The 14,120-nt window shown below is 39.3% G+C and overlaps 1 protein-coding gene across 6 annotated transcripts in view; it reads left to right on the plus strand.

Annotated features, from left to right (window-relative positions):
* Positions 1-14,120, plus strand: part of NUMB (NUMB endocytic adaptor protein) — a 62,175-nt gene that overhangs the window by 31,449 nt on the left and 16,606 nt on the right. For 4 of the 6 annotated variants that reach the window (XM_081211717.1, XM_081211721.1, XM_081211719.1 and 1 more), the window contains exons 2-4: positions 1,728-1,870; positions 5,568-5,642; positions 10,110-10,142. In XM_081211717.1, the coding sequence (XP_081067843.1) occupies positions 1,745-1,870; positions 5,568-5,642; positions 10,110-10,142 (234 nt within the window). In that variant the 5' untranslated portion in view covers positions 1,728-1,744. The remainder of the gene's footprint in view (positions 1-1,727; positions 1,871-5,567; positions 5,643-10,109; positions 10,143-14,120) is intronic. The other 2 variants (XM_081211720.1, XM_081211722.1) reach the window with 1 other exon arrangement.

Raw genomic sequence — 14,120 nt, forward strand, 5'->3', positions numbered from 1 at the left:
TGTGCCTTGACATGTTTAACATATTCTGCTAAAATGTTAGGCTTGGGGGGGGAGGTTCTGTTTATTAAGTTGTTTACCAGCATGTTGTTAAAACAGATAGGTTCAAACATATGTGCTGTTAAGATACTCTTCATAACAATCACTTGTAATAGCTTGGCTTCTACTCCATACATGATGCAATTGTTATAGTAACTGAGAGGGTATCCTATCATTTACTGTACAATTAATGATCATTTGCTGCCAATTATATTTTAGCTTTATTTGTTTGGATTGCAATGGCTGCAGAGCTATGGTGCTGAAAGCACTTTCAGGGGCTAACCTGCATCTTTTAATAATAAGATAGGTTTTCACTTCTGGGGTTCAGACACTACCAAACTGTGTACCAAAGTTGCTTCCTGTGCTGTAAACTTCCTGTCATCAGATCATGAAAGGCACCCCAGGTAATAACTAGGAATTCATACGTGGGTGGAAGTGTTTGCTTTGGCAAGCAGCCTTAGTAACACCAGCATACCCAGGATGCTGGCAGACTGCTTTCAATACTTGACATTGCTGGGATACTGAAGAGTAACTTACTGGCTTGCTAGAAGGTAAATGTACCATCTGAAAAAGTCAGTGACAGGTTGTTTTGAAATTCATATTGGGTTTATGTTCACCTTAGTCCTTCAGTAATGTTACATAACCCAAAAGGGTTATCAATTGCATCCATAAATCTTTTGTTTTAAAGAATTAACATGGGCTGAATGGCTAGGTAAAGGTAAAGGGTAATAGCTATAAATGCATTCTAATATAAAATAGCCTAAGTACTGAGGTAAATACTAATTTCCATAGATTGTCAAAATATAAATTTCATTAGCTATAATGTTTGTTGCTTAATTCATTAAGGAGTCTAGCAGGTCAGCTATGAAACTATTCACAGTGGTGACCTCTGTCAAGCTTCATATTTTGGTGTTATGTTGGTCCATGCTTTCTTTTGTGGGAAATAGTGACTTTGAACGTACAGAACTGTATGGGCATCACTATAATGCCAAGCATTATAGTGCTTTCCTGCTCCATAGGGTATTCTGTGGTATCTCAACATGTGTTGGTGATCTCTGAAGAGGCATACTAGATCTTGTGTTGTATAGGCAAAGAATTAAGTATGAGGCTTGAATAGCATTTTAGAAATAATTTGCAATACAGTATTGGAGGCTTTAGGAAATGTAAGCCTTTCTCATGAACAGGAATGGCAGAAAACCCACGTGCTTATGGAAGGGGCATCATCTTGTGTCAGGAGATGGAAGTGGAAGATGGATCAGTAATAACTTGAATATGTGAAACAATAGACAATTTGATCATAGCCACTTAAGCTGGTCCTGAAGCACATGCCACAATGCTTTCCTTCGCTCTTCCCCCAAGGTATCCTCTTAACTACTGCACTGACATGAAAGGAGCACATTTCCATGGGTTCATCCAATTATACAAGGTCAGCATCCTGGGCTGCTGATTCTATGGAAAAGAGACCTGCAGTTGGCCTCTGTGCATGTGCTTGTGAGCCTTCCAAGGTTACATAAGCACCATGGGATGCACCAAGGGATGAACCCATGGAAAAGCCTTCCCCATGTTAGTGTAATATTAAAGGGACTGCCTGAGCAGGCCTTTTACCATGTTGGAGAAATATGGTAGATTGGTTCATTATTTATATTGAGATCCGAGTTCAATTTTCATTTAAACCATGTCCTTCTTTGTAGGGCACAAGAACTGAGCAATGAATAAATTACGACAGAGCTTCAGAAGAAAGAAAGATGTCTATGTCCCTGAAGCAAGTAGGCCACATCAGTGGCAGACAGATGAAGAAGGGGTTCGGACTGGCAAGTGCAGCTTTCCTGTTAAGGTAAATATATTTACTCTTCTAAGAACTGCAGCAAACTTCTAAATCCTGTTTGTGTTTGGATCATGCTAACAATAGTTACGTGGAAGAATGTTTGTATTTGTACAAATCCTGTTTCTTGTCTATGCACACATTTTCTTTATAGTTCTTCCTGTATGTAAAATATCGCTGGGGCTGAATAAAGAAATGTTGGTTAAAGAAAAAATCTTACAAGTTTTACTTGTTTAAATTGGCATACATTTGCACATGTATAAAGCTATAGTCTGAAGAATAAGCATATTTTGTTATTAAATTATACAGTAGGCATCTTAAATGCATTTGTTATATAGGGAAAGAGTAATGTATCTTTAAAGGTTATTTGGAGAACCTTTTAATCAAAAGGGTATTCGTTGATTGATCAAAGTAGTTAAACATTACATCATGCAGCCATAATTTTTTTTTAAAAAAACTTCCAAATGTCTTCCATGCTAGTCAGATTTTTTTTTTAAAAAAAGTTCATTATAGAAAGTTGCTAGCTAAGGCAAGGGTGTGATTTACACTTTTGTAACAGTGTTAAAAATTATTGTTCTCTGTTTCTCACAGCAAGTCTCACCCTTTAGTGGATAACTAATTTTTTCATGCTGCTTAGTAGTGTTAAGCACTCTTTAGCAAATAGGAATGGCTGTTTTAATGGTTCTCATAGATCTGTATTGTGTGTCTTTGAGTTGCTTTAACAGAGGAGGTAGCAGATTAAAGAAAGAAAAAGCGTTGTGCTTTTTGAATCTGTTTAAGTGGATATGAAATAAGCGATCTTGAGACAGGCTATAATATGAAAAGAGTAGACAACTCTGATGGTAAGAGGCCTATGTCTTGATATGATGCTTGTACTGATCCATATTCTACACTGGTGCAACAGTATTCTTACCAGCAGCTCACAGTCATGGCTTTTATATCTTTTGTCCCAAACTACCTCTTTCCACCTTATGTTGGTGTTCGCAATCAACTGTTATCAGGTAGCTCTTATTCCGTTTCTTGCAGGAGTCACACACATATGGAATACACACAAGAATGCAACAAATAATTTCTGTAGATCTAATGGGGATACTTTTGTTGCAAACTGACTGCTTACAAAGCAGATATTCAGCAGAAAAGTGTTTTTATCAGTTATCCAGGCTAATAATAAAGGTAAAGGGACCCCTGACCATTAGGTCCAGTTGTGGCTGACTCTGGGGTTGCAGCGCTCATCTCGCTTTATTGGCCGAGGGAGCCGGCATACAGCTTCCAGGACATGTGGCCAGCATGACTAAGCCGTTTCTGGCGAACCAGAGCAGCACACGGAAACACCGTTTACCTTCCCACCAGAGCGGTACCTATTTATCTACTTGCACTTTGGTGTGCTTTTGAACTGCTAGGTTGGCAGGAGCAGGGACCGAGCAACGGGAGCTCACCCTGTCGCGGGGATTTGAACCGCCGGCCTTCGGATCGACAAGTCCTAGGCTCTGTGGTTTAACCCACAGTGCCACCCACGTCCCATAGGCTAATAATAGTACAGTCTTATTTCCCCCTAAATTCTATTTTCTTACACTTGTTTTGTAGTAGAGGTGGTTTTCTTTTGTATTTGCCTTCCCTACTCCATTAAAGTAGGGCTGCATTTATAGAAGTAGAGCTGCATTTATAGAAATTAAACTCTTTTCAGTAAGTAGAATGCTTACTTTTTCATCTATGTTTAGTACACAGTTTCAGCTGGCTTGATGTTTGACCTTTGCAGTACTGCCTTTGTGGTACTGTTGGTGTGAGATAAGCATTCAGGAGTGGTAAAGTAAATGTTACTCTCCTGACTTGCTGCAAATGGTTTTATTATTATTATTATTATTATTATTATTATTATTATTATTATTATTATTATTATTATTAAAAAGAAGACTCTGTTTCCACGAATGTCATTTATTTGTCACTGTGTTTATAAACCTCACTGGAACATTAAATAGGCAAGTAAATGAGGAGACTTAAGATGCATTTTCCAGTGTCAGAATGTGTACCTCCAACTGAATATCACACACCCATACCTGACCAGAAATATAAGAGCATGGTTTTATAGAGTACCGAGAAGCTTTATATAGCAAGAAGATACCTGCTTTTTTTGCTTTTTAAAAACAACATTGGAAGTCTTGCTGAATAGAAGAAAGTGGAAAGAAGCACAAGTCAATGGGCATTTGTGAAGACCTCCAAATTGCAGAAAAAATGGATTTGGTTTGGCTGTCTTTACTTTTTCAAAGAAATATGGATGATAGTACAGTCTTGCATAAAAGTCAATCTACAGTTTGTAGATGCTTTGCTGACCTCTTTGAGGGTTGGAACCTTGAACTTATTCTAAGAGTGGTGGACAAATCATACTACTAAATAGCTGTGTTTGTGGCATGGCATTGGGAGGATGGGACAATTTTCCCCGCCCCTCAATGAGGATCACTTTTGGTTCTGTGGCTGCTGCTTGCGAATCTTTCTATTTGATCCTACAAACTACAGTGTAGAACTCTTTAATTCTTGACGTTTTAAGCACATGAGGTGTTCAAGCTACCAGTCCAGTTCTAAATGTCACTGTTCTGTAATAGAATAGTAGCCATAACACAGAGACCTATCCTACTTGCATTTGAATGGACTTGAACATATTAATATTGCTGAACTGGGTACTGATGAATTGAAATTATTCCACTAGTACCAATAGTTGCTTAGAATTGCAGATCTTCTCTCTGCCTCATTTTTATTGGCGTGGGATGGGGAAGAGTTGGGTTTTCTCAGGCTTATGAGATAGGTGTAAGAACTCAAATAATTTCTGTAACACTCTATGCAACTAGGAACTTAAGATTTCATTCCTATTAGAAATAGGGCCTTTAGAATAAATCAACTCTATTTAATCTTGACACCTTTTTCCTTGCCTATTTGCATGAGGGAAATTGCCAAGCAAAGTATTTAGATCAAGCCTATATAATTAGTAACAATGCCATGGTCATTGGGAATGTATAATAGTTTGTATACTGTAGTTCCTTGATGAAATATAACATCCCTTTTTCAGAATGAAGACTGGCCAGACATACAAAGTCATTTTGTATAACACTGCAGCAGTCATGTTCCTGTGTATTAGCCCCATCCATAACAGCCTGTTAAAAATGAGGAGCTGATTCTAGAGCCTTGTTTAAATAAATGGCTTGTCAGTAGTTGGCATTATATTAGTTTTATCTATGATATAGTACATCATAACAAGTAGAATTAGACTGATCACCCAGAGAAGATTCTTCAGTATTATAAATTCTAGGATTAACGGAAACTACAAAATCATTTGTTATAAGGAAAGACTGTCTTAACCATGTCTCAAGACAGCACTTGGAAGGTTTACTATTTATGGACTTGGGTGGAAGGGTGATAAAATGGCAAGATTTCATTGGTCCGAGGACAGTGGCTGTGCCAGGTGATATAAAGATCTTTTAAATCCTTCTCACAATCCTAGCTGCAATAAGGCCTGTTTAAAAATCACATGGCTGTGTTCTGAGTCATAGTTTTGTCCATAGACTTATATTTTGTGTGAATTATGTTGAGGGTGTATAGTATGTGTGAAAATACTGGACTACTTAATTCAGCTGATACACGAAGATAAATACAACTACAAAGTGCTGGTTTAGTCCAATTATTCTAATCGGTGCTTTTCCCCCTCCACTCTCCCTTTCAGTATCTGGGACATGTGGAAGTAGATGAATCAAGAGGAATGCATATATGTGAAGATGCTGTGAAGAGACTGAAAGCTGTATGTATACTTATTAAAATATTACTTTAAGTATGCAGTTGTTTTCCATTTACAGAGGTTTTTGTAGGGGAATTTAAATAGCTGCCTTAAAGCAGAGCTTATGATCACAGAGGCATACCAGTACAAATTGGAAGAAGAGCTAAAACCGTTGCTCTGTCCTGATCAAAGTAGCTATTCTGTGTTCTTAAAACAGTTCTGAAAGACTTAGGCTTATTGCTGTGGTTTTTTTTTTTTTTTTTTTAAGGAGACCTCTCTCGGAAGTGTGCTGTTTGTGCTTCAAACAAATGCCGCTATCTTTATATTAAGCCGGTTAGCTTTTTGGATAGTTATTCTCTGTGCTATATGGACTGGGACTGCCATAGCATGTATGTGCTTAGAGGCCTTCACTTTGCTGCTGTACTTAGGTGTCCAGATGGTTAACTGATACTAGCTGTATAGAGTGTTTACTCTTCCTGATACCTGCTTCCACTCATGACTGAAGATGGGGGAGAACTGGAAAAACCTCTCTTGAATATTTGTAGTGATCAGATTCCTCACTAGGAAGAAAAACATGCCATATAAGATCTTCTAAATTAGGGGCGGGGAAACTCCGGCCTAGGGGCCTATTTCTACTCCAGCCGAGCCATGCCTACCTGCCCTACACCTGATGCATACACCATCAGAAGTGGAGCAGGTAAAGGGAGGGGGAGTTGGGTGAAAGGGACTTTGCAGGCACCCCCAAACACTGTGTTTTCTAAGCCCTGATTAATAGCTGATTGTCATGGCTTAGAAAGCCTTTTGCATGCACTTTGCAAAGGCAAAAAGGATCACCTGGTATCATTGTGACATCAAGTGATTGACAGGAGATTGGGTCCGCCTACCTGAACCTGGCTTGGCAGGGTTCCGGCCCACTGGCTAAATTCTGTTCTGCATCCCTGTTTTAAATGGATTAGCTGACTTTTGACACCCACTGATTAAATTTTTTTTAGTTATTTTTGTGTTCTTCATTGACTGCATCAATAAATCTTAAGCCTACTGCAAAATACTAAAAGGATTTTTAAAAGGTCCTCTTGCATGCGTACATAGTGATTTCAGACTCAAACCTGTTGTTTCCTTCTCTCAGTCACAGACAAGAGGATGAAAAAATGGGCTTTGAGCTTTTGAATGAACTCCAGTGATCTGATTAGATGCCATCCTCAATTTCTCATTGTTCTTAGTCTTGAACATTTTGGAAGATGTGAATGCTATACTCCACAGAGCATTTCAGGGCAGGAAGAAGTCTCAGACTTGTTAGTATAAATGATGCTCTCCATATTTTTTTTGGGGAGGGGGAGCAAGCACATTGTCAAATTAGTTAGATGAGTGTTTGGTACAACTAAATACAAAGTGATCCATAAAACTATCCCCCCCCCCCATTTCTAAGCCCAAAGAGACAGATGTTTAAAGTTGTGCGTATAACACATTTGGCACACTGCACACTACATTTCTGGAATCAAAGAACATAACTTCAGTCTTTGAATTCCCTGTTCATGTCCATAACTTAAACAAAATGGTTGTGTACTATATCCAGTGAAGATCACTCTGAAATAACAGTCACTTGAAACCACCTATTACACACAGAAGGCACATGGAAATCACAAGACTATGGGCCTTCCTTGTGTGGCATTCAACACAAGAGACTTCTATTTCTACTGAAATCTTAAGCTCATACAGCTTTCACTTATACCATTCTATATAGATTAACTGATTATGCCAGACTATTTGTCAATAAAACCAATTGATATTGACTTTAGTGCTGCTTTCCTAAAATATTGATGTATTTCACTCCCCTCAAGCCACTTCTGCTGATTACTGAGGAGCATTCTCATATTGAGACTTAAAATGTCAACCAAACATCCAACTGTAGAGATCATTCTTAAGTTGCTGCTTTTTGTTTCTGTTCATAAATGTGGATTTTCTTCCTTAGCTTATACCCAGGATTTTGTTTTGTCGACTGAACTTCCATTTTCACAGGGCAACCGTGTCTCTTCCAATACAGTAGAACAATTTCCTCTGAGAACAAGTCATAAGTCATTCAAGGGCAGTTGAATCTTGATGTATCTATCTGGGTGTAGCAATCTGATGTTGTCAAAACAGACTGACTTGTGTGTGGTAAACTCTTAAATGGCTAAACCCGGTTTCTCCTTTTCTGTGCTCTTCAATGGCGGCAGTAAATTGTCTTCACTGGACCTGCTGCATGCCTCAGATTTGGATAATAATACCAAAAAGATTATGTGAGGAAGTGCTCCCCCAAAGATATAAAATGTTACTTTTTATTTCTTTTTTTAGGACACACTGCCTTTTACTTTCAGTTACGGAGAAACACATATCCAAACTCACTAGAGGAGGGGTGTGAATAATTGAGTTTATATACTTTGGTTGTCACGGCTGCTGGAACATGGCATAGTTTCATTAGTCTTATTCCTAACTCTACTTAGAATAGTATGAATTGACAGAAAAAAATACTGATGTACAATTTTTACCACAATGCTTTTAAAATGTAGCTTTCCTCTTGACAAACAGCATTTTACCTGCCCATCAGTAAACTGTGTTGGAAGCTGCCTGTGTCTTGTCTCCATCCTCTCTCATTTAGTTAAAATTGTCTTCAGTGTTAGTGTCTTTAACAAGTCTTTTTTTGTTTTGTTTGCAAATATGATACATTTGTTAATGTATTTTCTTGTTTTAGCAGGTAAACGAAACTTAATAGTGTTTGAAAATACTAGTGTATCTGAATATTAACTTCCATAGCTACCCTAAAATCCATTTTGCATGCTCTCTATCATTAATACTTTTTCTAGAACATCTAAATTTTTTCAAGTTAACACCTTTTGAAAATTAAACCTAATTACAGTTTCTTAAGCAAGGTACCTTACAGACCTCCTGAACTCTGGCATATCTTCTGAAGGCTTATATTGATATTTAATGCTTAACTTGGCAGTGGTGGCATATATATGTATATATGTGTGTTTGTTTGTGTTTGTTTGTGTGTGTCTGTGTGTGTCTGTGTGTATATGAATGAGATTGATTATACATTTTCAAACTGGCAACTTAAAAAAAGGAATTCCATAACAAATCTTAAAGTATATACTCCTATAGCATTTTTTTAACCTAGTGCAGTTGTTCCATTTTTCTTACCGATATTTTTTTGTAATAAGCTAGCTTGAAGACAGTTTTAATCATTTAAGGCAACAATATTAAGTTAGATATTTCACCACCCAGTGCCATGTGTCGAAATAGCTGATAGATGGCAGAGAAGGGGCATAATGTCTGTAAAGCCTGCTGTTACTTCTAGGCCCTTAAGTATCAGAGATGACCATACATGTGGCCTTGTATCTCTTATACATATGAAGAAACTGCTGCCGCCATGTAGGAAGACATTCTTGATCAGCAATTCACCATGCAGATTGACTAACTTTCTCCAAACCACCATAAACGTTTTGTACTGGAGACTGTGAAGCAAGCCAAAGCCCATAAATGGCTTGCTTCATGGTAGTCATCACAGGAATAATTTAAAGCACTGTTGATCCCATCCCTAAATTTTCAGTGAAGATTGTCAGGAGATATATATTTGGGCTTTTGTTTGTCTCTGAAATGGATAAATAATTTTAAAATTGCCTGTGAAATATAAGCTTCATAAGCTGCTTAATCACAAAACTCTAATAACAGTGAAGTGAGAACTCTTAGGTGATGCAGATAGTTTACTTGTAAGTTTCTGAATGGTGTGTGTGTGTGTGTGTGTGTGTGTGTGAGAGAGAGAGAGAGAGAGAGAGAGAGAGAGAGAGAGAGAAAGAAAGAAAGGGGAGTAAGAAGCCAAAATCTAATATGGAGCCTCTTCAGTGAAAGAATCCACATTCTAAAACAAAAGAATATCCCCTACACTTTCTACTAAATCTGCTTTACAAAATAGTGTTGGAAAATCATGATGGTGGGTATATGAGCTTAAACACAAACACCTTTTCTAAGCAGGCTTTTGATAAGGACTGGAAATATGCTCCCCAAATTATTTTCCTTTTGCTGTCATGCTATTTGAGCTCTGTTAATTAACTCGAGCTTTTCAAAATTTATCTAATGTGCTAATTTCAAGTCATCATCATCCAATTTGGAACATCTCCATGTCTGCTGCCAAGTTTGGCTTGTAACCTACTAAAAGCTAAAGGGACAAACAAAATGAAGTCTAAAACATTTTGCATGAAATTGGGTCTGATTTTTCCTTTCCTTTCCACCAATTTCAGAGCTATGGCCTGTCCTAATAAAAGCCCATGTAATGCTTTCTGTGTGCATTTTCATGGGACTTTCCACATCTGCCTGTCACATCCTCTATGGATAACCCTAAACATTCCCTACTTTCCTTCCAATCCCCATTATTTGTTGTATGTGTTGGTTTAAAACCCTGGGACACTTTAGCTACCTACAGTAATAGCATTCGACTTGTCCCCCCTGTTCCTCCAGGAAAGGAAGTTCTTCAAAGGCTTCTTTGGAAAAGTAAGTTTAATGCCTCGTTGTGTTTGTGCTGTAAGGAGTTACATCCCCAGTATAGCATTGCCTTGTGTCAGGAGCCCCGTTCAGACATTATGTCTGAACAGGAAATAGCAACTGGTGTTGAGTTCATAGGGCTGCACATGCTGGCACTAGCCCAAACAGCCCTTCCCTGCCTGCTCAGTCCCAGGCCTTCCTGTGTTGAGCAGAGAAGGTCTAAAGGGAGCTTCTACCTCTCTTAATCTGAATGTGAATGGAAGCTTTGAACAATCACACCACCTGGTTAATGTACTCATTGACACTTCTATTTGCATTTAAGCAAACATGGGTAGGAGTCCCCTTTAAGGGAGGGGGCAGGATTAAAAACTCATACATTGACTAATAATGAAACATATGTTGTAGATATCTTTCCACATTTACTACTCTATTTTTGTGATATACAAATAACATGAGAAAACTTGGTATACTTATTTGTATAACTTTCTTGTTTATAAAACCCAACAACAACTTCAACAGCAACGGGGTTTTGGGGGGTATGGGGGGACACAATGAGCTCAAACCATGAGAGAGAGTGTTTTTAAGCTTAATTTTAAATAATTAAATGCGCATTGATTTTGCTAGAAAATTGCTGTAATTTAAAAAATATTGGCATTTAAAATTGAACTAGAAACAGAGAGAACTAAAAATATTTTCTTTACAAAATCCCACTGAGTATAAATCCCTGGAACATGCTGGCATTGTCTCCTGTCTCTGGTTGAAAGAGAGTGGACAACAGCAAGCAGAGGATCATAAAAGGCTGTACCACACCCATTCAGAGCTGTGTTTCTCTGTACATTAACTGTCAGTGTTGCCATACTTATTTGTGTGTCATCTACTATAAGATTATGCCGGGACACGATTCTTTCAATCTGCATCGAGAAATTGGTGAGAAAGTTGCAATTGCTGCCAGACATTTTTGCAGCATACCAGAAGTTAAGGGCAACAGCTGGGAAAGCCTCACATGTCAGGCAAGGAGCAAGGTTCCTCATGAATTACTTGCCACTGTTCACACACTTCCTTCCTTGCTTAGATTTAAAGGTCATAACAGACCTATGGGAAGGGGTTATTCCCCTCCTCCAACTTATTCGCTTCTGTATCCCCCCCCCCCCCCGAATGTGGAATAAGGTGGAGGGATTGTAAATGAACAAGGACCTGGGAGACTAGGAGTAAATTTCCCATGAAACTCACAAAAGACCTTGGGCCAGTCACTATCTCAACCTAACCTGCCTCACAGGATTGTTGTTAGGATAACATTGGGAAATGAAGAGAGTTGTTAAAGATTAACACATTTATTATGGCATAGACCTTTTTGGGCTAGAGTCCACCTCACTAGAAGCTTGACTCTTGGTAATCCATTAAGCTTACACAATAATACTGGTATATCCTTGAAACCAGTTTCTCTTGTCATAGCTGCTTAGGTAGTAAACTATAGACAACACACACTTTTTGTCCAACTGAAAAGGATCTTTAAGAGGCTTGCTAGAGTCATTAACTGATTTCATCACTTCTAATCACTACCTAGAATCCTAACATGCAGATAGAAAACCACAGGCTTGGAGACCTAAAATATCATCTAAGCCAATCCTGTAATCCTATAACAATACATTTTCCGTAGTCTTGAATGTGCTACTGGGCTATTTATTTTTTCATTTTCTGCTGTGAGCGCTGACCAGTTGGCTACCTCCTTTGAAAATATACCACAGCACTTAATGAGTTCATGGCAGTGTTGAATCTCAAAGTGAGAATCCCTAGCTCAGTATTTTAGTCACTGTATCAATCCAGGCCGTCCAGTTCTATGTTCTTTGCATGTCTCAAGTGAAGAAATAAGTAGTGGCTCCGGTAGGCCACTATTAAACCATCAAAGAAAAATTCATAATACAGTGGTGCCTCGCAAGACGAAAAGAATTCGTTCCGCGAGTCTTTTCATCTTGCGATGTTTTTCGTCTTGCGAAGCACGGTCCGTCGCAACTGCGCCTCTTCAAGCGGCTTTAAGAAAAAAGCGCAAGACGTTTTCGTCTTGCGAAGCAAGCCCATAGGGAAATTCGTCTAGCAAAGCAACGCAAAAACTGAAAACCCTTTCGTCTAGCGAGTTTTTCGTCTTGCGAGGTATTCATCTTGCGGGGCACCACTGTACTATCCTGTACTTTTGGCAAAAACTCATTTTTAAAACTACAAATCAATAGCTACATTACTTCAAGTATTAAACATATGCTTCTGTTAAGCATAAGACAGGTTACACATCTAGTATGACACTTCAAATTGTCTTAATGCCAACACTACCACCCCTGCCCTGAAACTAAGCGTATCCTTCTGTGAACTCAAGAATTGTAGGTGTGTAATGAATCTGAACAGCTGGCCCATTTCTGTTCATCCCAACAAACATTTTGTACTGAAATACCAAATGTTGTTGTTTAGTCGTTTCGTCGTGTCCGACTCTTCGTGACCCCATGGACCAGAGCACGCCAGGCACTCCTGTCTTCCACTGCCTCCCGCAGTTTGGTCAGACTCATGTTTGTAGCTTCGAGGACACTGCCCAACCATCTCGTCCTCTGTCGTCCCCTTCTCCTTGTGCCCTCCATCTTTCCCAACATCAGGGTCTTTTCCAGGGAGTCTTCTCTTCTCATGAGGTGGCCAAAGTATTGGAGCCTCAGCTTCACGATCTGTCCTTCCAGTGAGCACTCAGGGCTAATTTTCTTAAGAATGGATGCGTTTGATCTTCTTGCAATCCATGGGACTCTCAAGAGTCTCCTCCAGCACCATAATTCAAAAGCATCAATTCTTCGGCGATCAGCCTTCTTTATGGGAAATACCAAATAAACAGTATTTAAAATCATAAATGTTGCTTAGATTATAATACCATACATGGAGAACATGACCAGCTAAACTGCATCACATCAAAATATGGCTGCAATAATCTTAGCATTTGTTATTTAGTGTAACGTTAAACAATCTAAGCTATATGTTATAGGATAAAAGGTTAAATCTCTCAGTGTCGCGGAGTGGAGTTAGTCTCTAGGACTCTTCCAAACAATTAATAGGGTAGCTGTGAGGAACTTTATTAGCCCTAGGCCAGTATCAGTAGTGAGATCTTCTCTGTTGATAAGGGGAAATGGAAAAAGGAATAGTGATATGTATGCTTCCTTCTAAAATGTCAGAGGGGTTTTGCAACCCACTCCTAGATAGTGGGATTGCCGCATCTCCAAAGAAGGGAACAGGCTTCAGGCAATAGCCCTGGGACATTTGAGAATGGGAATTGTAACAGGAATTTTGTTGGGGCTTGAAGTATTTGCCATCTTGCTTAGCCAATAAAAGATCCCATAAGTCACTCACATATTTATAGGCTAACTGTTAGGGCTGAGCCCACTCAGGATGTCTTACAGAGCATAAAAACACAATTGTTGGCATCCATCCGTCTGGAGAGACGATGGAGTGCCCTTCTGGGAGTGAAGTCCAACTGCTGCGTTAGCAGTACCCAAGTGACCTCCCTGGGGCGCAAGCCTGGGCAGGGTGTATGGAGGTCCTGGACTTCCCAGACCACAAGACCACCCCCCTCTCAGCCTTGCTGATGTGGTCCAAAGGAAAGCAGAGCAACACATTTGGCACCAGCTTCGCTGCAGGAGTTGCCAGAGGGAGGCATACAAGGCACTATCCAAGTGTCCTAGGGTTTACTCTTTAGCCTTATCTTCTCCTGAAGATATCCTGCAGGCAGTGGAGGTTTAGGATCAGTGTTTCCCTTCTGCTAGATGGGCTACCTTTTCAGGTTGATAAGCCCCACCTGCCCCTCAACTCCCTCTATACTATGTGCAGAAATGGCCTTCTTAACAGTTGGACCACTCTTAGTTTTGTCTGCTCAATCCTCCAGAGCCTTTCTTCACATGCAGGGGAAGTCCCTAACTCAGGAAGGCTTTGAGACCCTTTAGCTACTTCCCCCCCCTCCCAGTTTAG

The sequence above is a fragment of the Podarcis bocagei genome (assembly GCF_964188305.1).
Source record: "Podarcis bocagei genome assembly, chromosome: 1".
NCBI classification, from domain to species: Eukaryota; Metazoa; Chordata; class Lepidosauria; order Squamata; family Lacertidae; genus Podarcis; species Podarcis bocagei.